The sequence below is a fragment of the Gossypium raimondii genome, chromosome 4 (genome assembly GCF_025698545.1).
Source record: "Gossypium raimondii isolate GPD5lz chromosome 4, ASM2569854v1, whole genome shotgun sequence".
NCBI lineage: Eukaryota > Viridiplantae > Streptophyta > Magnoliopsida > Malvales > Malvaceae > Gossypium > Gossypium raimondii.
In genome coordinates, this window is record NC_068568.1 from 46,749,593 (window position 1) to 46,775,925 (window position 26,333).

Sequence of the window (26,333 nt, forward strand, 5' to 3'; positions counted from 1 at the left end):
GGAAAGACGTGTTCGTCTTTGAGACCCTTAGGACATTTAAATTATATATAAACACATAACATTTTAATTGAAAAGTTAATTATATTAGTTATTTGGACTTATTAATAATATTATAAAAATAAAAGGACCAAAGTATGGAGATTCAATGTCAAATTTAAGCATAGTAGAGGGATTAAATTGAAATTTAACCATTTTTCTAGGTCATTAGTTCCTTCCTAGTTGTATAGATGGGCTGCCATGAATGGGCATTGTTGGTACTGTTTCTGGGCCTTAACCCAAAACTTTGTATTGTGTATATACTCATATGATCACAAAAAGAGGAAGATGGCTTCAGCTGTATGGCATGTAGTAGTAGTAGTCGTCGTCGTCTTTCAAACCATAGGCGCTGCACATATGTGCAAATATACCAATATCACCTAAGTTGATAATTCTCATGTACCTTTACCGGAACATGTTCTACAGTCACAGCCTCTGAGTTCTGGTTTTGCTCTTGGATGCTGTTATTCTAATGCAATCTCTCTGCTTAAAAATGATTATTCAGTTTCCTAACATCCTGTCTAATGAGATCATAACAAGTCCAAGACAAAAGGACTTATTAGTCTTAGCATACACATGATGGCTTTGCTTACATGACCCTTTTGCAAGTTTTTTACCATTTTGAGCAATAGGAGATTATTAATTAGAAATTACAGTAAAACTCAGTTATTACATACAACTACTATATGATTAGATAACTCGAACACAATTTTTAAACCTACAAATGAAGGGAGAACACTGCTGCAGGAAGCATTTTACAAATTTATTACAAGCCAGAGGAAATACAAACATGACGCAGTCTTTGCGTAACATAAACTACACGAACACTCCGAGTGAGATGATTGATTGTTAGGTCGTGACTTGAATTATATGGAGGAAGCAGTTGGACATGGGGGAATGCATATATCAGTAATGCCTTCCAGCATCATCACTACAGTCTTGATGGAAGGACGAAGTGCTGGTTCATCTTGGATACACCAAAGTGCCACCATCACCATTCTTTCCAAGCTTTTCTTATCTACTTCTTCACCAAGCACAAGCTTATCCAACTTTTTTTCAACCAGACATTTATACACCAAAATCGACAGAATGATCTCCTCTGGGTTTGATACAGTGGTGTCCAAGTTTCGTCTGCAAAACACAGTTTCCAATAGCACAATTCCATAACTGTAAACGTCAGCCTTCGCTGATATTGGAATGTTCTTATGCCATTCTGGGGCCATGTATCCTCTAGTTCCCCTCACTACTGTGAAGGTCCTTGTATGATCCCCCATCAACAGTTTTGCCAGCCCGAACTATCCATAGCCTCTCTCTAACCATAAATAGGAGGATAATGCGTTTAAATACACTCGAACCCTATATTAATAACATTGTGTATGTCAATCGAATAATGACTCAACCGGCCGAAATATTAAAATTTCTAAAAACATATCTTGTTATATCTTGTTATATATCAAAATTTCTAACGGAATATCAATATTTTCATGAAAAATAATTAGGTTTTTTTATATACCAAAATCTCATTCCTAAATCCTGTACTAAAATGTATAATCAAATACCGACATTTCTAATAACATTCTTTTATATTTTGATACATACAGACAACTTTATGGACTGTCAACATTTCTAAGGAAAATGGTGATAAAATTAATGTAGGTTTCCCAAGCTTTTTCCGAGGTTTTATTTTCATGCGTGAACTAGTTGAAACCGATCTTGCCACTTCTTCTACCACTAATAATTTTGTTAGAAAATGTCAATTTGGATCCAAAAATATATATCATTTTAGTTAATAAACATAATCATGGCAATTTAATTTTAAAAGTTTTAATATGAAAAAAAATTAGAATGACTCAATTACAAAATACCAAAATTTCTAAAGATCCTTAGAAATTGTACTATCGCTTTAGAATTTTGTGTTTATAAATTCGATATATGTATTTATAAAAAGAAAATGAAGGGATTACATAAATTAGTATGTTAAAAAGAAAGGGTGAATGAAAAGTGCAAAATAAAGAAAATGATAGCTAAATCAAAATTAAGCTCAAAATGAATATCTTTAGGTTCACAATTATAAATTTTGTGCCATAATACCTTCTAACATTTTGGAAAAATATGGTAGGCAAGAGAATGAGAAATAAGGAGGTGAGCTTGTAAATGAATTTGAAGCAAGTAGGGAACAATGTCATGTGCTCAACCGTTTCTAGTGTTTGAACCCATTTGAATTTTGAACTGTCCTAAGCCTTGTAACATTACAAACTTAGAAGATCTTTGGGATCCGAATTAGGGTTAGTTGCTATAATTTTGAAAAATACTTTTAAAAAGTGTTATGAAAAAATACTTTCGAGAAATAAAATATTTATTTTAGACATAATATTATAAAGTAACAAATATGCATTTAAGTAATGTTCAAATTAGTTAATATTATTATATTCTAGTAAGAATAAAAAACTATTATAACTTATTATTAATATTTTAATATATGAAATATAAATTTTAAATATTTTAAACAATAAATATTATTTATTTATAAAATTTTAGTAGAATATATAAATTATATTTTAAATATTTAAATATAACCATTAAATATTTGTAATTAGATATTAACACATTTGTATTATTTTAAAATATATTTTTATTTTTAATTAATGATTTTAACATTTTGTAATTAAGCACCAGAGAAAAAAGAGAGAAAGTACCATATTATTGGAGAAGTGAAAAATAATTAAGCACTAAAATGTTTTTGGAATAAGAAAAGCTAAAATTTTAGTTTCTCTTTTTTTTTCAAAGTACTTTTGAAAAGCCAAAATTTCAAAGAAAAATATCTTGTTCTTTTTGCTGCAAAAGTATTTTCATATCAAAAGTACTTCTAAAAGCATTACTTAACATAATCTATGTCACCAATACAATAATTAGTAAATAGTCTACATTTGTTTGAACGAATATGATCCATTTTTTAAAATATCTATGAGCAATTCGCATAATTTATTTTGATGGATAACACTTGTACATTTTTAATTTTCATTGCCTCTACATCTATTAACATTATAACTTAGTGAACTAATTATGTTTGTATTAAGAATAAACAAGTTATCTAGATATCACTCTTAAGTTGCATATGAGGCAGTTCCCGTACGAGTTTGATGTTTTATAGATATATGACTTAATTGTCTGATTTAGTCCAACAGTCGTCTTTCCTTTTGCATGTTTGGTTTGCTTAAGTACAAGCAAAGAGTTATATGTGGGGGAGTTTTATCTACCATAATTTGATATGACAAATTAGACTTTACCAATATACTTAAGGACCTTATTCTCAAGCAAAATAGCATTTTTTTTCATACTTTTTCTTACTTTTTATATTTTAAGTTGATAAGTGTAAATGCCTTATTTTTACTCATTTTATGATCAAATTTGGCCAATAGTACTATTGGGGGACCTAACATTTGGTTGAGTGGTGTAAGAACGTGCTGAGGTTGAAAACGAGCGAAAATGACACCAAAAGAAAATGTATCGCTATTTTCATACCTTGAAATCACAATACCTCCAACAGTATGGAAAGAAGGGAGACCACTTTTCAGTGGTATCACGATATCCACCCTCAAAGAAGACCCCAAGGTTCGAAACTACTTGAGGAATCGAGATATCCTCTTCTAGGTATCGTGACACCAACATTGTGAGGGGGACAAAATTAGATAAAAAGAGTAGTCTATTTCTACCCGATCCACCAATCATCCAAGGCCCACGTAAGGGCAATTTTGGCAACGAAGTACTATTAGCATTCAGCCTAAAATAACCAAATTTGGCTGAGGAGAGGAGACACACATTAGTTTAGTTTTACCTTAGTTTTCTCTAGGTTTTCTCTTAGCTTTTCTTCTTCTTTTTCTAGGGTTTTTTTTATTTTCATTTCTTTAGTAGTAGATTTTACATTTCCCAACAATTTTCTTTCTTATTTTAGTTGTTCTTAGTTGTTCTTAGTGGTAGTTAAGTTAGTTAGTTATTACTATAGCTTAAGTTTATTTGCACTTCCAATCCCTATACCTTGGTTGTAAGACATTTCTAACTTTAGTTTAATGCATTTTAGTTTCTTTTACTTTAAATTTGTTAAAGTTTATTCCTTTTCTGTTTATTGCTTTAGATTTCCTTGTTGAATGCCTTTAGTTTTATGTTCTTTAAGTTTTCTTGCATAAAAAAAATCCAAACTTTCATATTTTTTTCTTAAACTTCAATGTTTTGTTTGCTTTTCATTTCCATGTCCATTCTCTTTATTTGCAGCATAAATAGCTAAACCTAAAAAAGGATTTGGTTGATGGAAATGTAGGTAAGCTAATTTTTGGAAAAAAGGACTAAATTGTATTAAATTGAACTAAATTGAGTAGGCCTAAAAAGTTAGGAAGTAATGCCCCTAAAGGAATATCTAGGGAAGTGAGACCGAAAGATATTTTTTTAAAGATTTTGTTTAGAGCTCTAAAATTATTAGAAAGCTATCCTTTATCAAACAATTTAATCATATACTTAAATTTAACAAACATACCAAATTGATTTTGTAAGTATTTAAGATGTTAACATTTAATTTTTCAACACAACACATAAGTGAAAACAAAGGAAAAACCATGTATACTTTTACTATTATAATTGATGTATAGATTAGAGACCTTTCACTTATCACATGATAATTGATGCATAGAACATAAAATGTCCTTCTTTGTAACAACCAGATAGTTTCCAAAATTTTATTTTAAAATTACTCCTCTAATTATTATTAATTACATGAAAACATAATTAAAATAAACCCAACTTCAAAGTTAAGAACACTAATTAGTAACATGGGGAAGTGATGGAAATGGAGGATCGGTACATTCATTGTTCCTTCTAGCATCAAGATCACATTCTTCACGAGTGGACGCAAATTTGGATCATCTTGAATGCACCAAAGCCCCACCTTCACAAACCTTTCCACCATTTTCATGTCCACTTCTTCTTCACCTTCCACGAGCTTATTCAACTCTCCCCCAACAAAGCAATTGTATACAAATGTTGAAAGCAGTATCTCATCTGCACTGCGACCTTCTACTTCTATGTTGCTTCTGCAACATATGATCTCCAACAGTATCACTCCGAAACTGTATACATCAACTTTTACCGATAACACTGCACTGTTTTGCCATTCAGGTGCCGAGTACCATGCTGCTCCACTTGTACTGCTTCTTTGATTAGGCCTCAATAGCTTTGCCAATCCGAAATCCGAAATCTTTGCAGTCAATGAATCATCCAAGAGTATGTTGCAGGGCTTGATGTTGCAATGGATGATACTCACCTCACACTCTTCATGTAAATAAAGGATACCTTTAGCCACGTCCAACGCTATTCTGGCTCTCTGTTTCCAAACCGGGCGTTCATTCCTGTTGAATAGAAAATCCGCTAGTGAGCCATTGCTCATGTACTCATAAACAAGGAACTTCCTTGAACCTTCCACACAAAATCCAAGCAATCGGACCAAGTTCCTGTGGTTATTTCTTCCAATGGCTGTCATCTCAGTTCGAAACTGATCCCTTTCTCCTTCCTTAACCATTCCTAATCTCTTAACAGCAATACTTTTACCATCCCCTGGCAAAGTTCCTTTATAAACCGCTCCAAATGAGCCTCTACCCAACTCATCTTGGAAACCTTGTGTTGCTTCATCTAGCTCATTGAAAGTGAATGATCGTAGTGTAAATTGCTCGGCAAATCCTGAACTTTTACTGTCTAAAAGCTTCTCATAACTTTGGACTCGATGCCTGTATAACAAGAAGCTACATATTGCAATCACAAAACACAAACTTGCAACGGAACCCAAACTTAATCCCATAGTTAAAATGAGGCTTTGGTTTCCTTCGCTTATCAATATTTGACTTTTTTCAGGTGGGGGGCTAATGGTGCTACCCGGAATCAACTTGATGAAGGCTGTGGTTGTTATATTTACATGTTTTCTACCATATTTAAGCGGTAATGAATACATGCTACAGTGATTTGGGCTATAGAGAGCTCCACCACAGGAGCAATCATCCTCGCAAGCTTTCTTACAGTCTTCCTTCTCCAGATTACGCTTCACAGAATAAAGATTACCAGCCCAAGACACATTGTCTAAGGTAGTGCTATTGTGGTGTATCACTACATCTCTCTTAGTCTCGCACCCATCTACAGTGAAATTCTGAGAGCAGCCCAGGAATTTGGCATTCTCGTCGATATATATGAAACCAGGATAGCAATAGCACTCAGTATCGTTACCCCTGCTGGTGGAGAAGTAGCTGTTCAACCCACACCGACCTGGAACCTCACATTCATCATCCAAATTCTGCCACTTGTTTGACATAGTATTGCTTTCAAGTTGATGCGAGTACAATCTGAAAACACCGTCATGATCAAGGGTTGCTCTATAGATAATCATTGTTCCGTTCCCAGTTGTCGAGCCGCTTGCCAAAACATTTTCTTGGTCGAAATTTTGTGATGAATACAGTGCTAGAACGCCACTTTCATTGAGATTCAACACGGGGGAAGAAAAGTCATTAGGGAAGACCCAGTACTCATAGGCAGCTCCAGAAGAAATATTTAAATTGGCTACAAGCCCACCAGACTTCAAGAGCAAATGATAATGGCCAGTTGAGTGGTTTGAACTTGACACACTGGAAATCAACTCACTGTCAAGGCTTAAATTCTGGCCTCCTAAGATTGTGTCGGTCGGGATATCAAAGCTCTCCCAAACAACAGACCTGTTCTCATAGAGCACTAGATTCCCGGTGTCCAGCAACGAAGCAGAATCAACAAATTGCACGCCGGACAGATTCGCAATGACATTTCCCACCCCGTCCTCAGTCCGAAGAAGCAATACGCCTTGTGTAGTGAATTCCAAAGTAGCATTTGAGGAGACAGGCGGGTCATCTCGTTTTGCAGTCCAGACAATGGTGTTTTCTGGTCGACCAACAAGCCATATTCCGGCCGCATATCCTTCTCCTTGCCGGTAGAAACCAAATTCAAAATTCCCCGAAGGTGAGGCCCACGAACTAGGCTGTTTTCCGGCATAAAGTGAAGAACCGGGTTTGATAATGTTTGCCTCGTCTTCTTCAGCTATGACATTAACATGGAAAGAAACCAGAAGGAACAGGAAGAGAATAATATTTGACGGTACATGTGCCATAACTAAGGTTGGGGTGTAAGCAAGGAGATAAGGGAGAAGAAGCCCTCCTCTGAATTTGCTTAGTTAAGCCTAAGGGTAAACTAAAAATAGTACATGTCCGGATGAGAAAGTTTTTCGTTTTCTAACATCATTTTCCCTTCTGCAGACTTCCGGCCATATCTCATACACTCTTAAGCATTGACGATATTATGTTGGTCGTTGTTCCTAACATTGCAAGAACGAATAAAAGAAATGCTCATCATATTGGATAAGAGTCGGAGTATTGAAGGTGTTGTGTTTTATATGTTTATTTACTTTCATTGACTGTGTCGAAAACATACTTTAGATGATTATGAATGTAAATACTAATAATACCTCCTTTTTTAAAAAAAAAGGAAAAGAAAATACTAATTTTTTTTCTTTCATTTTGATTAAAGTTGGGGATTTTATTAAAGTGTTGTTTAATAAATTAAAATTATTAACTTTTAAGGGTTAAATTTATATTAGATTTTTTTTGTAAATTAGTAATATATATGTATTGAATTTAATTATATTATTCGAGTAAATATTGATTTTGAAAAAAATATTTATGTTGTAAATTAGTATTATATTTATAATATTTATTTTTACTTTTTAAAATTTTTGCATTGTTTATTATTAAAATTCAATTTACAAAATAATTGTCATCTATTTTGTGTTTATGTCAAGCTTTTCATAATTTATTATAATGATATGGAGATTTTAATAAATTTATAATATATTTGTGTGTATATATATCATGTAATCTTTCCCATAATTTTATGAGTTATTGAAGATAAAAAGCAAAAGAAACATTCAAAATTACCTATCCTATAATTAAAAGTTTAATATTTTTTGGGTGAAATAAACAAAGCTTAATAGATTTTGTTACATTAATACAATCGAAACCACCATTAATTTTAGGATAAACTATTAAAATAGTCACTTTTGTTTACCTCAGGTTACATTTTAGTTACTTATGTTTGAAATGTTACATTTTAGTCACTTACGTTATCGTATTGTAACATTTTAGTTCTTGAGCCGTTAATTGTCGTTAACAATATAACGGTAAGTGATGTAGTATATTAAATCATCATTTTAAATAAAAATTTATAAAAATTTTAGGTTAAATTATACAATTGATTCATATACTTTTTCGTTTTGAGCAATTTAATTTTTTAACATTTTTTCCTTATTTTCCATTCTCTTTTGTTTCTCCTTATATTTTTCTCCTTTTCTATTTTTTAACATAGTTTTTTATGTTTTCCATTTATTAAAATTAGTCCCTGTACTTTTATTTTTTGAACAATTTATTTTTTTCACAATTCGGGTTTTCGTTGAAGATCAATACAAAATTTTTTAACTTTCCTTTTTTTTCTTTATTTTCCATTCTCTTCAGTTTCTCCCTTTGTTTTCCTCCCTTCTCTGTTTCTTTTAACATAGTTTTTCTATATTTTCCGTTTGTTAAAACTAGTCTCTATACTTTTATTTTGATCTTGGGTGTTTCTTGTACGTTCTGTTTAATCTTCCTTTTGATTAGTTTTTAATATATTTTCAACTTAGGGTAACAATTTTGTATTACTCTTCAATGAAAATCCGAATAAAGATTTTTTTTTGCTTATTGTAAACATTTGTGAATTGGGGTTTTGATATTTTACACTTATTGTTGATGCTATACAAAGGATCCAAAAATGGATTATTATGGTGATTTTATAGAATTGCTTGGACCCGATATTTCAATCAAGATTTTCATAATATTGGTTAACCCTTCTGATCCCATTAGAGTTAACTTGATTTCTAGTTTTGGCACCAATTTGGTAAACAAATTAATGTCTTTGGTAGAATTTAGCTTGGTGTTCTATTATATATTGAAGAAGAATTGGTATTGATTAATGCAATAAGATCGATTTTATTCATTTTGCAATGATCAAAAACAATCTTTGGGTTTACACACAGTATGTAATCAAAGATAATTTGCTTTAACAAATAAAGAAATAAAAATAAAAAATTAAATTGTTCAAGAAAAAAAGTATAGGAACTAATTTTAACAAATGAAAAATATAAAAAAAACTATATTAAAAGAAATGGAGAAGGAGGAAAAGAGAGAGAGAAGTAGAAAAGAATGGAAAATAAAAGAAAAAAATTAAAAGAACATAAAAGAAAAGAATTAAATTGCTTAAAATGATAAAATATAGGGACCAATTTTATAATTTAACCTAAAATTTTTGTTTGAAATGATGATTTAATGTGCCACATCAGCTTACTGTTACACTGTTAACGGAAATTAATAGCTTAGTGACTAAAATGTTACAACATGATAATGTAAATGACTAAAACGTAACATTTCAAACATAAGCGGCTAAAATGTAACCTGAGGCAAACAAAAGTGACTATTTTAATAGTTTACTCTTAATTTTATCACTTTCTAGGAATTTTAAAAGATTCATATAAGAGTAAAAGTCAAAACATTAACTCCCTCTATCTCCACAGACACCATCTTGACAATTCGATTTGCGACTAAGTTAACTTCTCTCGGAACATGTTTGATCTCTCAATGCTCGAAATTTTGTAGCTTTTGTTGGATCCGCCTAACTAATGCTAATCTCGAACTAGTTATAAAACTCATTTGCAAAGCAAGAACTACCTCAAGGCTATTCTCATGAATCGATAATTTGCTTAAGCCTTAATCTTGTAAAAGACTCAACCCGTAAAAAATGTCCCATAATTCAACTTCAAAGACTGAACACATCCCCAAAAAATGATTGAAGCCCAAAATCCAATTCCCTTAATGGTTTTGAATCACTCCCCCTATACAAATATTGCCTGTACTCAAATTAACAGCTACATCGGTATGAATATAAAGCAGATACTATTTCATGACCAACGACATTTCGTTAGGAAGTTGATGCTTTTTGCTTTTGCTTGAAAAAAGAAGAGACATCTAATTAATCCTTCAAAAGGAGACGCATATAGCTAAACAGCTGCAGCAGAAAGAACGAAAAGCCAAAAGTCAAGGTGCATAGCGGTCTTTTCAAGAATAGGGGAGTACAGAATAAGGGGTTTGCAAGACAAAAGATAATCCGCTGGAACTACGGACCAGTGTGTATGTAAGACAACCTTAATTCTATATGTTCAACACTTTGGGCAAGCCAGAGCAAGACTTCTCTGTGGGAATACCCGGCAAATAAAGTTCTGGTCAAGTCGCCGCCCAATTGGAACAGAAGTCTTCGATTAATTAATTCTGGCGCTCAATTTTCTTTTCAGGAATTTAAAACCATTTCTTGTGTGAATTATTATCTGCTAAATTAATTGTAGGTCTTTTACTTTCACAAATAAGATCAGGAATTCCTTCGGTGATTTATTTATTTATTAAGGGTAAATTTTATTTAAAGTCATTATATTATTAGTAAATTTATATTTTGGTCACTTAACTTTAAAAAGCTACAAAATGATCACTAAATAATTTGAAAATTTTCATTTAAGTCATTGGGTTATTAAATCGTTGTTGTATGTTTTTCAATCGAAAGCTTCCACTCCTCTTCTCTCTTACAATTTAATTTCTTTTCATTAAACAACTTTAAATGTCACGAATCTGTAAATCAAAATCCAAACAATGAAATTATCTGATCTTTGATATTGAAACCCCTTTTTTTTAAATCGACTTTTTATTTTTAAAAAACGAAAATGGGAGTCGCCACCAATCCTTTTTATGAGGTGTGATCGGATCACCTCGTAATTTGGTCGTTTTAATAAACGGTTTGATTTACTAAAACAACGATTTTTGGTCTACAAAATTCAGGAAATTGATTCGAGAGTCGGTTACACACGAGGAAGGAATAGCACCCTCGTAACGCCCAAAATTGGTACCTAGTTGATTAATTAATGTCTTAGTATCGTTAATTGAAACTTTGAAAAGAGTTTAAAACACAATCCTTTTTGTATTAAGGCACTATCTAACTAAAGCAATTTTTGCGAAATAGCTTATTTCAAGTTAATCGAGAAAAAGAATCACGTCCCGTAAGTTAGGACACAATGCCTTAAATCCTTAAAAACGAGAATAAACACCAATTGATCGTTACTTATATCTCGTTTTGAAGCCAGAAAATGCAAAAATGGCTGTTCTTTGGCCTTTTGGTTCCCCGAACCCAATCTGGGTTTTTTTTTTTTTAAAAAAAACTCATCAAAATAGTAGAAATCCCTAAAAAAGCTTTTGGTTTCTGGGTTTTGAAGACCCTTTTACCCGAAAGATGTCATCTTTCATCGGAGATGACGGTCCTCGGCCACTCATGGCGGCAGAACATGAAGGGCCAGGTAGGTTTTCGACCTCCCTTTTTATTTTATATTTATTTAAAAAATAAAATAAAAATAGAGTAAAAAAATAAAAGGACCACCTTTTAGAATTTTTCTTTCTATTTTGTTTTGATTGCTTCCTAGTAAAAATTACAATATATTTTCATGGCCTTTATAGCCAATATTACACTGTTTATTTCTGTTTCACTACTGTTTTGCGTCTGTTGTCTCTGTCCTTTTTTGCTCTTTTCTTGCAGGTGGCGGAGTCAATGGAGGGGGAGACCCTTGCTATTTTGGTGCAAATGGAGGCAGGGGTGCATCAGGCCTCGAGACGAGGCACTCGGGCAGCGTGCGTGCCAAGGCAGGGGGTGTGGCGCTAGAAAACAATCTGAAAAAAATTTAAGTTTTTGGGCCGTTGGGCCATTAGGTTACTGATTTGGGCTATTTGGGCCTATTTTTTTTGTAAACGGATTGGACTTTTTTATTATTTATTTTTGGTTCTATTTATTTTTTTGTTTTATTGTTTGTAATCTGGGTCCGGGCAAAATTGGGCCTTTACATTTGATATTGACAATCAAATTGATTTGGATCTAAAGTATTATGTTCTTCTACTTAGTGATAGATACTGATCCATCGTACCGATCGTTAAATCGTCACTTGTAACTCGCTAGTTAAACTTAAAAAAAAAAAACCTAACAACTCAGTGACTTAAATAAAAGATTTCGAATAGTTCAATGACCAGTATTTTAATTTTTTGAAGTTGAGTGATTAAAATGTAAATTTACTAATAATTTAGAGAATTTTCGAAAACACGTAATGATTTTTTTTAAATTTAGTTGACCCAATGTAATTAAAAAAAAAACATTTGTCTTTTTTTTTTTTTTGAGGAAGCTTCCATTCCGATGAAATAGAAAGAAACGTGTGAGACATTTGGCCATTCACTTCACTTGCCAAGAAAAGTGTTGGTTAAGTCCACCTACACACTTTTCAATAGTGATGTCGGTATTTTCCATGAAAGAAGAAAAAAAGGAATATGTGATCCTTATTTCCCTGGGCGAGTAGTGTTATCCATTTGCAAGCAAGGGAGGCCCAGCTAGAACAGGAATAGCATGCGCGTCGATGGATCACAACCAAGAGTCCTCACGGTGGGAAAATGTTAATATTTTGGCTGAAACAGGAGACGGTAAAGAAAAAAAAACATTTTCATTTGGAGCTTAATGACCTTTATAGAGGATATCAAGAGACTTGGGAATGTCAAATTAATTGACAAAGAAATGAGATCAATGCAACATATATTCAGATAAGGGGTTTGATTTCATTCTATTACTTTTAACATTTTGCATTGTTTATTATTAAAATTCAATTTACAAAATAATTGTTATCTATTTTGTGTTTATGTCCAGCTTTATAATATATTTTCATAATTTATTATAATGATATGGAGATTTTAATAAATTTATATAAGTTAAAATGTGATATAGCATTTTATACTCTTAGTATCTTTTGAATTGAATCCTTTTACTTTTTATTTTAAGGAATTTAGTCTTTTATTTTCTAATTTAAAATACAAGTCTAATTGTTAACATTGCTAATTTCTTTTATTAAATTTAGGTTTATCATAACATCATTGTTTTAGTTACATGGCTATCAAGTGAGTAATTTTTTTTTTTATTTCAAAATGTCACACCAAAAAATTTAACAAAAAACCTTTAACAATGTTAATAATTGGACCTGGTTTGAAATCTAGAATGTAGATACACGAAATTCCTAAAAATAGCAATACATGAACTAAATTTCAAATTTACAAAGTGTGGGGTATGCCTCATACTTTCGGCCGAATAGATGATGATGTCACGCCAAGAAGCTTCCCAAGGTTACGACGTCGTGACGACATGAATGGGGACGTTGCGATGTGGCAACGTGTTCCCCACATAAATCAGATTTCTTTTCCCAGTTAAACTCTGCTATCTTTTCTTAGTTAAACTCTGATTACTTTAGGGATATTTTAGTATGATTAGACCTCTAATCTTAGCCTATTTAAAGGGGTCTTGTATCCCTATTTTGAGAGACTAATTAAAAAGACAATTAAATATATAGTACTACATGACTTTTCTATTAGGGGCGACTAGATGTAGTCGCAGATGAGTATTGGTAATAGTTTTCGTGGTAACTATGGAGAGAATTTTGTACCCCTTTTTAAGAAAACTCTGTGAGAGTTGGGGGTTTATTTTCGAGTTTGCTCTATGTGAGTTAGGGTTTTGTTTTCAGGATTTGGGTTTGCACGTTTAGTACATTTAGGTTTTTTTCCATATTATACTCTCGCTTGTTTAGTCATTTAGTGAAAAGTCGATACCTCTTTTGCCCATGGTTTTTCCCTCTTTGACAGTTTTCACGTAAAATTTTTGTATTCGTTCTTCACCACTTTTACTATCTCGTTGTTTACACGGGTCGATCCCCAACAAACTGGCATCAAAGCTTGATTTAGATTTTGCAACCAACTTGTTCAGGAATAACGACAACGAATTTAGATATTGAGAAGTTTGATGGAATTAAAAATTTCAGATTGTAGCAATTTCAGATAAAGTAGAGTGTTTAAAGCAAGGTATGTCTCAAAGGGTGACAACCAAGTGGAATGAGTTAATTTGCTCGATGTTTTCTTTCCTGTTCTGAAGCACACATTTGTTTGTATATCACTAGTTTTGGTTGCATTATACAACCATGATTTGAAGATTAAGAGTCTTTCGATTTCCAAGTTCGAGAACGGTTTGAGCTTTGTTGACATTCTGCAAAGATTGAGTTCGGCTCGTGACAGGGTCTAGAGAAGAATGTATGGTAAATACAAGTCAAGGTGGAGATTTGTGGGGTGTGCCTCATATTTTCGGCCAAACAAACAGCACGATGAGAAGCTTTCTCGACGTTACGACAATGGACAACATCGTGTCAATGCAAATGGGTACGTTGCGACGTGACGATGTTTTCCCCACATAAATCAGGTTTCTTCTCACAGTTAAATTTTGCTATATTTTCCCAATTAAAATCTGATTAATCTAGGGATATTTTAGTATGATTAGACCTCTAATCTTAGCCTATTTTAATGGGACTTGCATCCATATTTTTGAAAACCAATTAAAAAGGCGATTAAAGGCTTTTCTTTTGGGGACGTCAATATGTAGTCGCAAATGAGTTTTGGTGACAGTTTTTGTGGTAAATATGGAGAGAATTTTCTAACCCTTTTTGAGAAAACTATATGAGATTTAGGTTTTTTTTTTTTTTTGAATTTGCTCTATCAGAGTTAGAGCTTTGTTTTCGGGGTTTGGGTTTGTAGATTTAGTAATATTAGATTTATTTTCTCCATATTGTACTCTCATTTGTTTACTCATTTAGTGAAAAGTCGATACCTATTTTTTTCGTGGTTTTTTCTTCTTTGACTGTTTTTCACTTAAAGTATTTGTGTTTGTTCTTCTCTGCTTTTACTCTTTCGTTGTTGACACGAGTCAATCCCTAACAAACTAGTATGAGAGCTTGGTTCGGATTTCGCAATCAACTCATTCAAGGATGGCAACAACGAATTTTAATATTGAGAAGTTTGATGGAATCATAGATTTTAGATTGTAGCAATTTTATATAAAGTAGGGTGTTTAAAGCAAGGTTGGTTGCAAAGGGTGACAATCAAGTGGAGGGAGTTTATTTCCTCGATGTTTTCTTTCTTATTGTGAAGCACACGTCCGTCCGTGTATAACTAGCCCTAGTTGCATTATACAACCTTGATTTGAAGACTAGGAGTCTTTCGGTTTCCAAGTTTGAAAATGGTTTGGGCTTGGTTAACATTCAACAAAGATCAAGTTTGGCCCGTGACGGGGCATGGAGAAGAAGGGATGGTAAATACGAGTCAAGGTAGAGATTTTTTGGGTTTGCATCGTATTTTCGGCCAAACAGACGACGACATTACAACAAGAAACTTCCCAACATTGGGATGACGGACGACGCGAATGAGAACGTTGCAACGTGTTCCCCATATATATCGGGTTTCTTATCCCAATTGAACTCTACTATCTTTTTCCAGTTAAACTCTGATTACTCCATGGATATTTTAGTATGATTAGATCTCTAATCTTTGCCTATTTGAAGGGGTCTTATATCCCTGTTTTGGGAGACCAATTAAAAAGACAACTAAAGATGTAGTACTACAATACTTTTCTTTTGAGGGGTGACAAGATATAGTAGTCGTAGATGAGTTTTGGTGAGAGTTTTCGTGGTAACTATGGAAAGAATTCTATACCTCTTTTTGAGAAAACTCTGTAAGAGTTAGAGTTTTATTTTCAAGTTTTCTTTATGAGAGTTAGGGATTTGCTTTTGGGGTTTGGACTTGTACATTTAGTACAATTAGATTTCTTTTCCCCATATCGTACTCTCGTTTGTTTACTTGTTTAGTAAAAAGTTGATACCTCCTTTGCTCGTGGTTTTTTCCTCTTTGACAGTTTTTCAAGTAAAATATTTGTGTTTATTCTTCTCCACTTTTACTATCCCATTATTTACATGGGTCAATCCCCAACAAACTGGTATTAGAGTTCGGTTCAGATTTTGCAATCAACCTGTTCAGAAATGGAGACAACGAAATTCGATATCGAGAAGTTCGGTGGAATCGCAGATTTCAGATTGTAGAAGTTTTAGATAAAATAGAGTGTTTAAAGCAAGGGTGTTCGCAAAGGGTGACAATCAAGTGGAGGGAGTTGATTTGCTCGATGTTTTCTTTCTTGATGTAAAACACACATCCGCTCGTGTATCACTAGCCCTGGTTGCATTATACAACCTTGAATTGAATATTTAGAGTATTTCAGTTTCCATGTTTGAGAATGTTTTGGGCTTAGTTGACATTCTGCAAAGACTGAGTTATATGTAACCACATAATGTTTTAATAAAAAAGTTAACGATATTAACTATTTCAACTAATTAGTAACATTATAAAAATATAAAGACTAATTATGTTAAAAATTTAAAGATAAAAATTAAGATTTAAATTTAGACATGTTAGAGAGAATAAAACTAAGATTTAATTATTATTATTATTTAAATATAAAAAATAAGAAAAAGCACTTGTAAACAAAAAGGAAGTTGGGCATTCCTCATCTTCTACCATGCATGCTACCATGTTCATTACCTTTAATGCCTTAGAGTCTCTGATGGTTGTGGCTAGACCTGTCCATGACCCGAATATAATAAATATATATTTTTTATTTTTATTTTTTAATTTTAAAATACTTTTAAAATATTTTTTTTATTTTTAAAATAATTTTTTAATGTTTATTAAAAAATGGGCCGGGCCGAGCCGGGCTCATGATATTTTTCCCGGGCCGGGCCTGGGCAAAATTTCAGGCCCATGTTTCGGGCCGGGTCGGGCCCGGGCTAGGAGGCGAGCTGAAAATTTTTTCTGGGCCTGGCCCGAACCCGGCCCGGCCCGGACCATGGACAGGTCTAGTTGTGGCCACATAGTCATTTATTTTCTTCAATTTGAAAGCAATAGTTTTTGGTTTTATTATCATGTTTAATTTTACACCTATAATTTAAAGCAAATATTTTATATTAAAAATAAGCTAAATATTTGGTACATTAACAATATAATTTTTTTATTTTATAAGTAATTTTAAAATTTTGATATACATTTTTTAATTTCTATTTTTAATATTTTACTATACTCTTATAAAATATTTGTCAAATCCTAATCCTACTTGTAGAGTATAAAACTTTACTAACTGTGTACCAAATATTTTCCTTAAATATATATATATATATATATATATAATTATTTCAACAAAATGATTATGGGTGGAGTGATAAGAGATTTTATTTAAATTTATTGGTCTTCTATTTGATTCTTAAATAATGTTTTTCTGTTGTTTTATTTTAAATATTATATAAAAGTATGAAAAGAACTATTATAATAATATTAATTACATTTTAAAGTAATGATATTTTAATAATTTCATAATTGAGTTGGTGTCGAATTGATTCATGTTATTAACTTAGTCGACCATTTTATATATAGTATAGATGATATCAAACAATATATATATCAAGTAATGTATTTTTTCCCATAGCCGATTGAGTTTTAGCTCGATTGACCTGGACATTGTTGTCAATGCAGGAGGACGGTGAGTTCAAGTACACTGAAACTTATTATCCTCTTATTTATGGGTTGGGATGGGCTATGAATAGTTCTAAGTATTGTGAATTATTATCTACTAAATTAACTGTAGATTTTTTACTTTTACAAATTGGATCAGGAATTTGTGACGTGTTTTATTTATTTATATTTTGATCACTCAACTTTAAAAAATTACAAAATAATTACTGACCTATTCGAAAGTTTTCATTTAAATCATTAAATTGTTAAAATTGTTGTTTTATAATTATCTCTATTCGCATCATTAAACTAATCGAAAACTCTAGCTCTTATTCTTATTTTCTTTTACAGTTTAGTTTATTTTACTGCCTTGGTCAATTCCACTTACACACTTTTCAATAATGACGTTGGTAATTTCCATGAAATAGGATAAAAAGAAATATGTGATCATTATTTCCCTGGGGACTTACGGACCGTGAGAGTAGTGTTGTTACCCATTTACAAGGAAGCGAGGCCGAGCTGGAACAGGAATAGCATGCGCGTTAATGGATCACAACCAAGAGCGACTGTTCTCATTTGGTAAGACAGTGGAGTTCGAAGACATGCAACAAGAGACATTATTTGTGGTCTGTAAGCCATTATTTCATGCAAAAAGGAGAGGCCTTAGTCCTTACGCTGGGAATGTTCAAAGATGATGTTAATATTTTTGTAAAGAAAAAAAATTATTTTCATTTGGAACTTAATGACATTTATTGAGGATATCAAGAGATTTGGGAATGGCAAATTAATGGAGAAAGGAATGGGATCAATGCAACATGCATTTAAAAAGGGCTTGATTTTATTCTATTACTATTCAATGCATGTTTAATCATTATTTATAAATTTAATTTTCACATTTAATAGATAAATTCTACACATTTAAATAATAATCATCATTGTATTAGATATTAGTAGATGAAAAAGTAACGAGTGAATCTTAACCTTTCAAATAAGTGTCAGAGATGGGCATCAAGTATATATTTATATTTCCTTCTTAATGCCAGCTTGATGCGGTAGACAAAACAAAACAAAATTATAATAATTATTTTTAATCAACTTTGAAATTAATCATTATTTCAGAAAAAAAAAGCAAGCAAGCTTGGTGTTTTCTTTGATAATGTCTTTTAATTTCATTTTCTAATTTGACAGAAAAAGAAGTATCAGTTGAATGGATATTCTACCAGTTGACTAGAATTCTAATTTTACTAATTTATCTTAATTTTTTTGTGCTACAATGTTTTTTGTAATGTTTTTTCTTATAATGTTGGAGAGTCAAAGAAGTGACTATAGAATTATAATCTTCCAAATATATCAGGATATGATACTTCATATATATCTAAAATAACTTTAAAAAAAAAAACCCCTTCTAAAACAGGTAAATATATCCGTATTAAACATTTGTATTAGAAACTCTTACGCTTCATTCTACTGAAACTCTATATGCAGGAGGGGAAACAAAGGAGAAGCAAAATAATAGAAATGACAGCCTGTATATCAAAGCATGCGCCATCCTTACACAACATCTAAAATTATGTGCAATTATGTTATGTAGGATCAGAGACAAAAGTGCTTTTTACAAAGTTTTCGGGGCCAACAGATAACCCTTCTGTTGTTAACATAAATCTTAACCAAAAACACATATATTGTATATATATACTCCTATGATCACAAAAAGAGGAAAATGGCTTCAGCTGTATAGCATGTAGTAGTAGTCTTTCAAACCATAGCGCTCTACATATGTGCAACTATACCAATATCATATAAGTTGATCATTCTCATGTACCTTTGCCAGAATGTTTAGCCGCAGAGGTTCAAGACTTACCATCGTCACTAAGCAACAAGTTTTTCATCTCTTTGTAACTCCGAAGTTCCTCTAATGCATCCGCCGTTGTCATTGATGCGACAAGCCTAGAAGATGTAATAATTGAAGAAGTATCATGTTCAACGGTCACAGCCTGTGTGTTCTGGTTTTGCTCTTGGATGTTGTTATTCCACATTTCTGGCCTCGAGGCTTCTGAAAAATTTATCGAACTCGGGATGTCTTGGCGAAGTGGAGGGGCTTTCTTCAGCATCCGTACAAGAGCACCAACGGCAGCATCTTGGGATTTTCTATTCTTCTTCTATAAATATCCAAATTTTGATTCCTAATACCCCATAGATAATTCGAATTCTATAAGAGCAATACTCAACTTTCGCTCCAATGGTTTGTAGAGGAACCCTCCCTTCTCAGATCCATTCGACACTTGCGATTTCTTTTCCGTCGATACGCCTTGCAATTTGTATTTGAATTCCTTTTGTATCCGCTTGCTCAGTTAATTCAATAGCCTTTTCCATTTCCTTTCGAAATGAAACTCGATTCTTTAATTGTCCGGCTATAAATTCAGCAAGAATATTAGGGTGCCCATAAGGATTTCCAATTCTTGTAATTGTAATGTTGAGTTTTCTGTTCATACAATTAAGTTATTTTTGCACATTCATATGTAGTTCTTCGAGTTTTCGTGTATCTTCAATTAATAATTTAGGAAATCTCATATAGATTATCACCTAAATTAGATCCAGTCTTTTTTTAATCTCTATACATGCAATTCCCTCGACACCAGAAGATAGTCTCATATTTTTTTGTACATAATTCTTGATACAGTCTCTTTTTTTTTTTTTTTATCTTCTTGTAGACCCTCAGAATACTTTTTCGGTTGTGCAAACCAAAGAGAATGATGACTTTGGGTTGTACCAAGTCTGAAACCAAGTGGATTTATTTTTTGTCCCATAATCCTCCACTACTATATATTAGGATATGTCATATTTGTGTTCTTATTTATCCCTTTTTTAGCCATCCTAGCCATCCGATGTTTTTTGGTTTTGGGCGCAGCATATATCTGTCAAGTGGTTCAAATTCAAGATCTTTCAATGCAATAGTTATATGACAAGTGGGTCTTTTATCAGATAACTTCGTCCTCGAGCTCGAGGTTTTAGTCTTTTCAGAGTAGTTCCCTCATTTACTGCGACTTTACTAATGATTAAACTCGCTTCATTGAAACCCCTATTGTGACGAGCATTTGCTATTGCAAAATAAACCAATTTTAAAATGGGATAACATGCTCGATAAAGCATGAGTTCTAGTATCATAAGTGTTTCTTTGTAGGAACGTCCACGAATCTAATCAATTATTCTTTGTGCTTTGTGAGCAAACATACATATATGTTTACCTAAAGCGTATACTTCATCTGAAGTTGTATATGGGTTCCTCTTGTGTTTCTTTATCTTTATCATAAAGTTTACCTCTCGCTAATGAATTCGTTAATTAATCTCTATTTTTTATTATAATAAATTATAATAATATTAACGACGAGATTTCTTATCATTTTTTGCTTGTCCGTGAAAATTTATAGTAGGTGCTGTAATAGGCCCAATTTGCTCGGGGCCTATTCTGAATAAAAAAAAAAGAAAAAAGAAATCAAATCAAAAACAAAGAAAATAATAAATAAATTCAGTCCAAAAAACAGTCCATTTACAATTGGCCCAAATCAGTTTACCAAAAAATAAGTGGCCCAGTACAAGCCCAAATCCTAGTCTAAATACCTGATAGCCCAACTGGCCTAAACCCAAGAGGCCCAATTACAGTGGCCCGATACCCCTAGCCCAGAATTGAAACAAGCAGAAACCCTAGGGTTTCTGGGGTCTTCAGCCGCCGCCTTCCCCGAGCCACTCTCTACGCACGTGGCCGCGCCCATCCGTACATGCCACGCCGCAGACCTTGCACTCCGTACCTGCAAAAGACGCACAAACCAGCAATCAGCAGACTCCAACAGCATACAAAAAGGAGCAGAGAGAGAAAATGAAAAGGGACAGAACGGGGTGATATCTTTTTTTTGTCATTATATCTTGTAAATAGAGACTATAAAAGACAGGAATAGGTTGTAACCTTTATTTTTATTTTTTTGCAATCAGAATACAAAAACACCAAAAAAAAAGGTAATTTCTGGGTTCACCCTCTCCTTTTTGTTCTTCTACGCAGTTTTTTTTCTTTTCTTTTTTTCTTTTGTGTGTTTACTATAGAAAATAAAAGCAGTAAGAAGGAAGGCTTACCTCTCGATCGGACCTGTTGCTCCTTCTCCGTTGTCATCGGAGTCTGGGGCGTGGTTCGGAGAGCCTTTGAATGAGGCGATGAACTGTAGAGCGGCGCCGAGAGGGAGAGAGAGCTTTTAGTTTTTTTAAAAAGAGGTAAAATGTTAGGTTAAGTTTTTTTTTTAGTTTTTGTTTTAGTTTTGACCACCGGATTTAAAACGGAGCCGTTTAAAGGCCTGTGACCCGCGCGGTGACCCGACCCTAAGGAAGGATCCGCGCGTTTCACTTCAATGGCCTATTTGCGCCACTGGTCCCTCTGTTTTGTTTCGTGGTTTCAATCTGATCCTTCTTTATTTTCTAATTGGTCCCATATGTTTGACTCGATGTTGCTCTGGTCCATGCTAAAGGTGCTGCGTTTTGGGAATAGGGAATATTTCCCACTTGGCCCCCATGTCATTCGTGCATCACACTCAGGCTCTCCATTTTGTTTTAATTCGTTTATGATTTATTAATCTGTTTAATATTTTTGTTTTATTCTTCTTTTAAACTTTATTTATTAATTTATCTGACTGCTTATTGTCCAATGTTTTAAATTAAGTACTATTTTTCATATTTTTCTTATTTAGCATATGCATGTGAGTTAGTTTAATTTGTTTCCTTCTTCTCTGTTTATCTTTAATGTTTTTTTATTTCCTTATATATCATTTTAAACTTTTACATGTTGTTTCGATTTTCTTTAAAATTATTGAGTTAGGTCGTTTCGTGTATTATTTTATATATTAAATTATTAAAATTTGGCTCCAAATCAACCTACATTTGCCATTTAAAACTCATAGTCATATTCTTTTTACTTATTTAAAATTATTTTATTATTGATTTTTAAACCACGTTTTATTATATATTTTGTTTATTTCAACCCCTCGTATATATGGATATATATATATATATATATATTATAATTTATACTAAGGTTATCATTTTACATATGATTTGTTCAAATTAATACATATATTGTTTTATGTATTTTGGTTTTCTTTAAGATTTATTTAGATACTATTAATTTATGTGGTATTTATTTAAACACTATTTTTGATTTGTTTCAAATTTTCATACATGTATATGTATACATTTTTTGTATGTATACTTTCATATATGTAATATATGTGTGTATATTATTGATTTTAATTCATTAGCTTTTAAATGTAGTATTTGCATGTAACTATTGTCCTTATAAGTACGATATTATTGGTTCATTAATTACTTATTGTTCATCGGTGTGCATTTCAATTTATGAATTACTATTTAGTGTTGTATGTTATTCTTCCATTGTTTGATTTATTCAAAAGATTACATTTCATAACATTCAAACGTCAAAAGCATTTTTATCCAAGAAGCTTTCCAAAATAACGCAATACTTGAAATTTGGAGTCCTCAAGAGAATTGAGCCCTAATGTATTGGGTTCCAATTTTCATCGTAGAATTTAAATAATCAAAAATTTTCTTCAATTAAAACACATAAACCAAAAAAAAACTCATTCTCGGGAATTTGATACGTCGTGTCCTAATGCATTGGATGTGACATGTCATTTTCTCAAAAATGAAGATTTTTAAAAAAATAATAAGGGCAACATTCAACGCTTGAAATTTTGAGGAATTGTGCCCTAATGTATTGGGTTTCGATTCTTCATCTGACTTAAAGCAATTGAATACCCTTTTTAAATTTCACCACAAGTTTTGAAATCAAAAGACAACTTATTCTCGAGGACTAAAAATGTCGTGCCCTAATGTATTGGGTGTGTCATTTTATTACTCTGAGACAAGAAGGTCTTTGGTATCCGCATCGATTTATCCATGCATCTTTTATAAAATTAGCACTAATAAGAGAGGGGAAGGATCGTATTTTAAAAGCTTTTCAAAGTTTCAACATTAAGACATTAAACAATCAATTCGGTACCCATTTTGGGCGTCACGAGGGTCCTAACCCTTCCTCGTGCGTAACCGACTCCCGAACCTGTTTTCTCAAAATTCGCAGACCTAAAATTATTTTCAAGGTGATCCGATCACACCTCAATAAAAGATCGGTGGCGACTCCCAAATTTTCATTTTAAAAAAGTCGATAACAAAAATTTTGATTTTTCAAAGTGGTTTCGACAGGAGCGAATTCTCCCAATTTATGTCCTACCATACGACCCGTTATATAAATGGGCAAATGTTCTTTTCCATTATGGATAGCGATAGTATGGCCGATCATTGTGGGTATAATGGTAGATGCTCTGAACCAAGTTATTATTATTATTTCTTTTTCCGCTTTTGTATTAAGCCTTTCGATTATTTTTTTAATGAATGATTTGCTACAAAAGGATTTTTTTTAGTGAACGCGCCATTTTTTTTTTACTTTAAAAATATATATTTTTGTTTTTGTAAAGACGAAGAAAGAAATAATCTCTCCTATTTACTCTGTCGACAAAGAATCAAATTATCACTATATTTATTCCTTTTTCTACTTTTCTTCCAAGTGCAGGATAACCCTAAGGGTTGCGAGTTTTTTACCGGTTGAGCCCTCCTTCACCACCCCCATGGGGATGGTCTCTGAGGTTCATAACTACTCCTCTTACTACAGGACACTTATCTAGCCAACATTTAGATCCGGCTCTACCCAAAATTTTCTGGTTCACCCCAACATTCCCCATTGTTCATTGTTGTTGAGCGGTTTTGGATATCAAACGGACCTCCCGGAAGGTAATTTTAATGTGGCGATTTCCCTCTTTTGCAATCGGTTTACATAGCAATGACATTGCTCTAGCTAATTGTCCACCCCTTCCAAGTGTGATTTCTATGTTATGAATGGCCGTGCCTAAGGGCATATCGATTGAAGTAGATTCTTCTTTTTGATCGATCAATCAAAACCCCTTCCCAAATTGTACAAGCTTCTTCCAAAGCATACGACTTTCTGTATGTAGATGATGATATCTATTGTATAATGAAGCACCACATGAGTGGATATATAGGAATCCAAATCTGTCGAACCACTCATGTTATGATCTTCTACATCCTAGGTCTTTTCGGTTCGTCATCTGGCTTATGTTCTTCATGTAGCATTCAGACCGAATGACTCTATGAAATTACGTCGATACTTCCACATATTATGAGTAACGTAGGAGACATCTTTATTCCCCCCCGGGAAACCTTTCGAATTACCACTGCTTAGCTTTCAATTCGCCTCTGACCATCAAATGAAATGTGAAACAAGGGGCGCTTCTGGTTCTGCCGGTGCTTGAAATAATTTTTTCTTCTCCATATTACTATATCTTTAGAGTCAATAATTTTATATGAAGAACTATTGAACTCAATCACTTACTGCCGTTACTCTTCAGTTTTCTGTTGAGGTCTATCCTGTAGAGGTACTCAAATTGGATCAGTGATCAATTTTTAGGTTTCATCGTAAACCTAATTGGTTCCTTCCAATTACGTAAATCAATAGTTCAAACCGCACTCAAGGTAGGGCATTTCCCATTTTTATAGGAACTTCTGTACCAAAAACAATGGTATCTCCAATTATAGCCCCTCTGGGATGTAAAATATATCTCTTCTCACCATCCCTATAGTGTATGAGACAAATGTATGCATTTTGATTAGGGTCGTATCTATGGTTACGATTCTACCATATATGTCTTTTTCATTTCGTTGAAAATCAATTTTACTGTATAGACGCTTTTGAACTCCCCCTCTATGCCTTGCGGTAATGATTCCTCTGGCATTACGACCTTTACTACAACGATGCTATCCATAGATCAAATTATTTCGTAGATTGGATTTCACTTGACTGTCTACGGCTCCATTGCGTGTGCCCGAGGTAGAAGTTTTGTATAAATGTATCGCCACGCTATTAGGTATTTTGATTTAAGTTCTTTTTGTTCTAAGAGGTGGAATAGAATAACTCGGTTGAAGCGTAATGATCATACGCCTGTAATGCATTGTATGTCTCGTAATAGGTCCCATTTTCTACCCTTTCTGAGGAGTTGATGACTATTCATAGCTATTACCTTGACACCAAAGAAGAGTTCAACCCAATGCTTTATTTCTGTCCTTGTTGATTCTGATTTGACATTAGAAGTATATTGATTTTTCACCAATAACTGAATACTTTTGTCTGTAACTACTACATATTTGATTCCATCCATAACTGTATTTTCTTCCCTATGAGTTCGAGTCTCAATAAGAATGCTAGTTTACCCATGTATTAATTAAATGTAGACAACTTTCTTATAGAAACACGTTATGTTTTTTTTTATAAATTTTTTTGGGTAATTACACAATTGGTCATTAAGCTTTCATAAATTTTCATTTTGGCCATCAAAAAATTAAAAAGAAAAAATCATTTTAGGTATTGCCATTAAAACCCACTTTTATTTTAGGCATTGCCATTAAAAATCATTTTCATTTTGGTCACCCACAATTAATTCAATGTTATTGTACACTACTTTTACTCACCCAACTTTAATAAGTTTTCATTTTGCTCACTAATTTTTTAAAATAATTTTATTTTTCATAAAAGAAAAAACTTAAGTTTTCACAAGGGATTGAGTTATTCATTTGCGAGATAAGCCCAAGTTTTTC

General features: G+C 32.8%; 2 protein-coding genes and 1 pseudogene across 2 annotated transcripts; all 3 read right to left on the reverse strand.

The window, feature by feature from the left end:
* Window positions 1-868: 868 nt before the first annotated feature.
* Window positions 869-1,315, reverse strand: LOC128040603 (G-type lectin S-receptor-like serine/threonine-protein kinase LECRK2). The gene has a single exon (XM_052629740.1). It carries the CDS (start codon window positions 1,308-1,310, stop codon window positions 903-905), a length of 408 nt encoding a protein of 135 aa, XP_052485700.1. The 5' UTR covers window positions 1,311-1,315; the 3' UTR covers window positions 869-902.
* Window positions 1,316-4,255: 2,940 nt separating this feature from the next.
* LOC105779408 (G-type lectin S-receptor-like serine/threonine-protein kinase LECRK4) lies at window positions 4,256-7,506 on the reverse strand. The gene is made up of 2 exons (XM_012603146.2): window positions 4,801-7,506; window positions 4,256-4,320 (listed from the first exon to the last, which is right to left on the reverse strand). The coding sequence occupies exons 1-2, from the start codon at window positions 7,202-7,204 to the stop codon at window positions 4,256-4,258; spliced, it is 2,469 nt and encodes an 822-aa protein (XP_012458600.2). The 5' UTR covers window positions 7,205-7,506.
* An 11,716-nt stretch (window positions 7,507-19,222) lies between these two features.
* On the reverse strand, window positions 19,223-20,484 carry LOC128040602 (30S ribosomal protein S3, chloroplastic-like; annotated as a pseudogene).
* Between the last annotated feature and the right edge of the window lie 5,849 nt (window positions 20,485-26,333).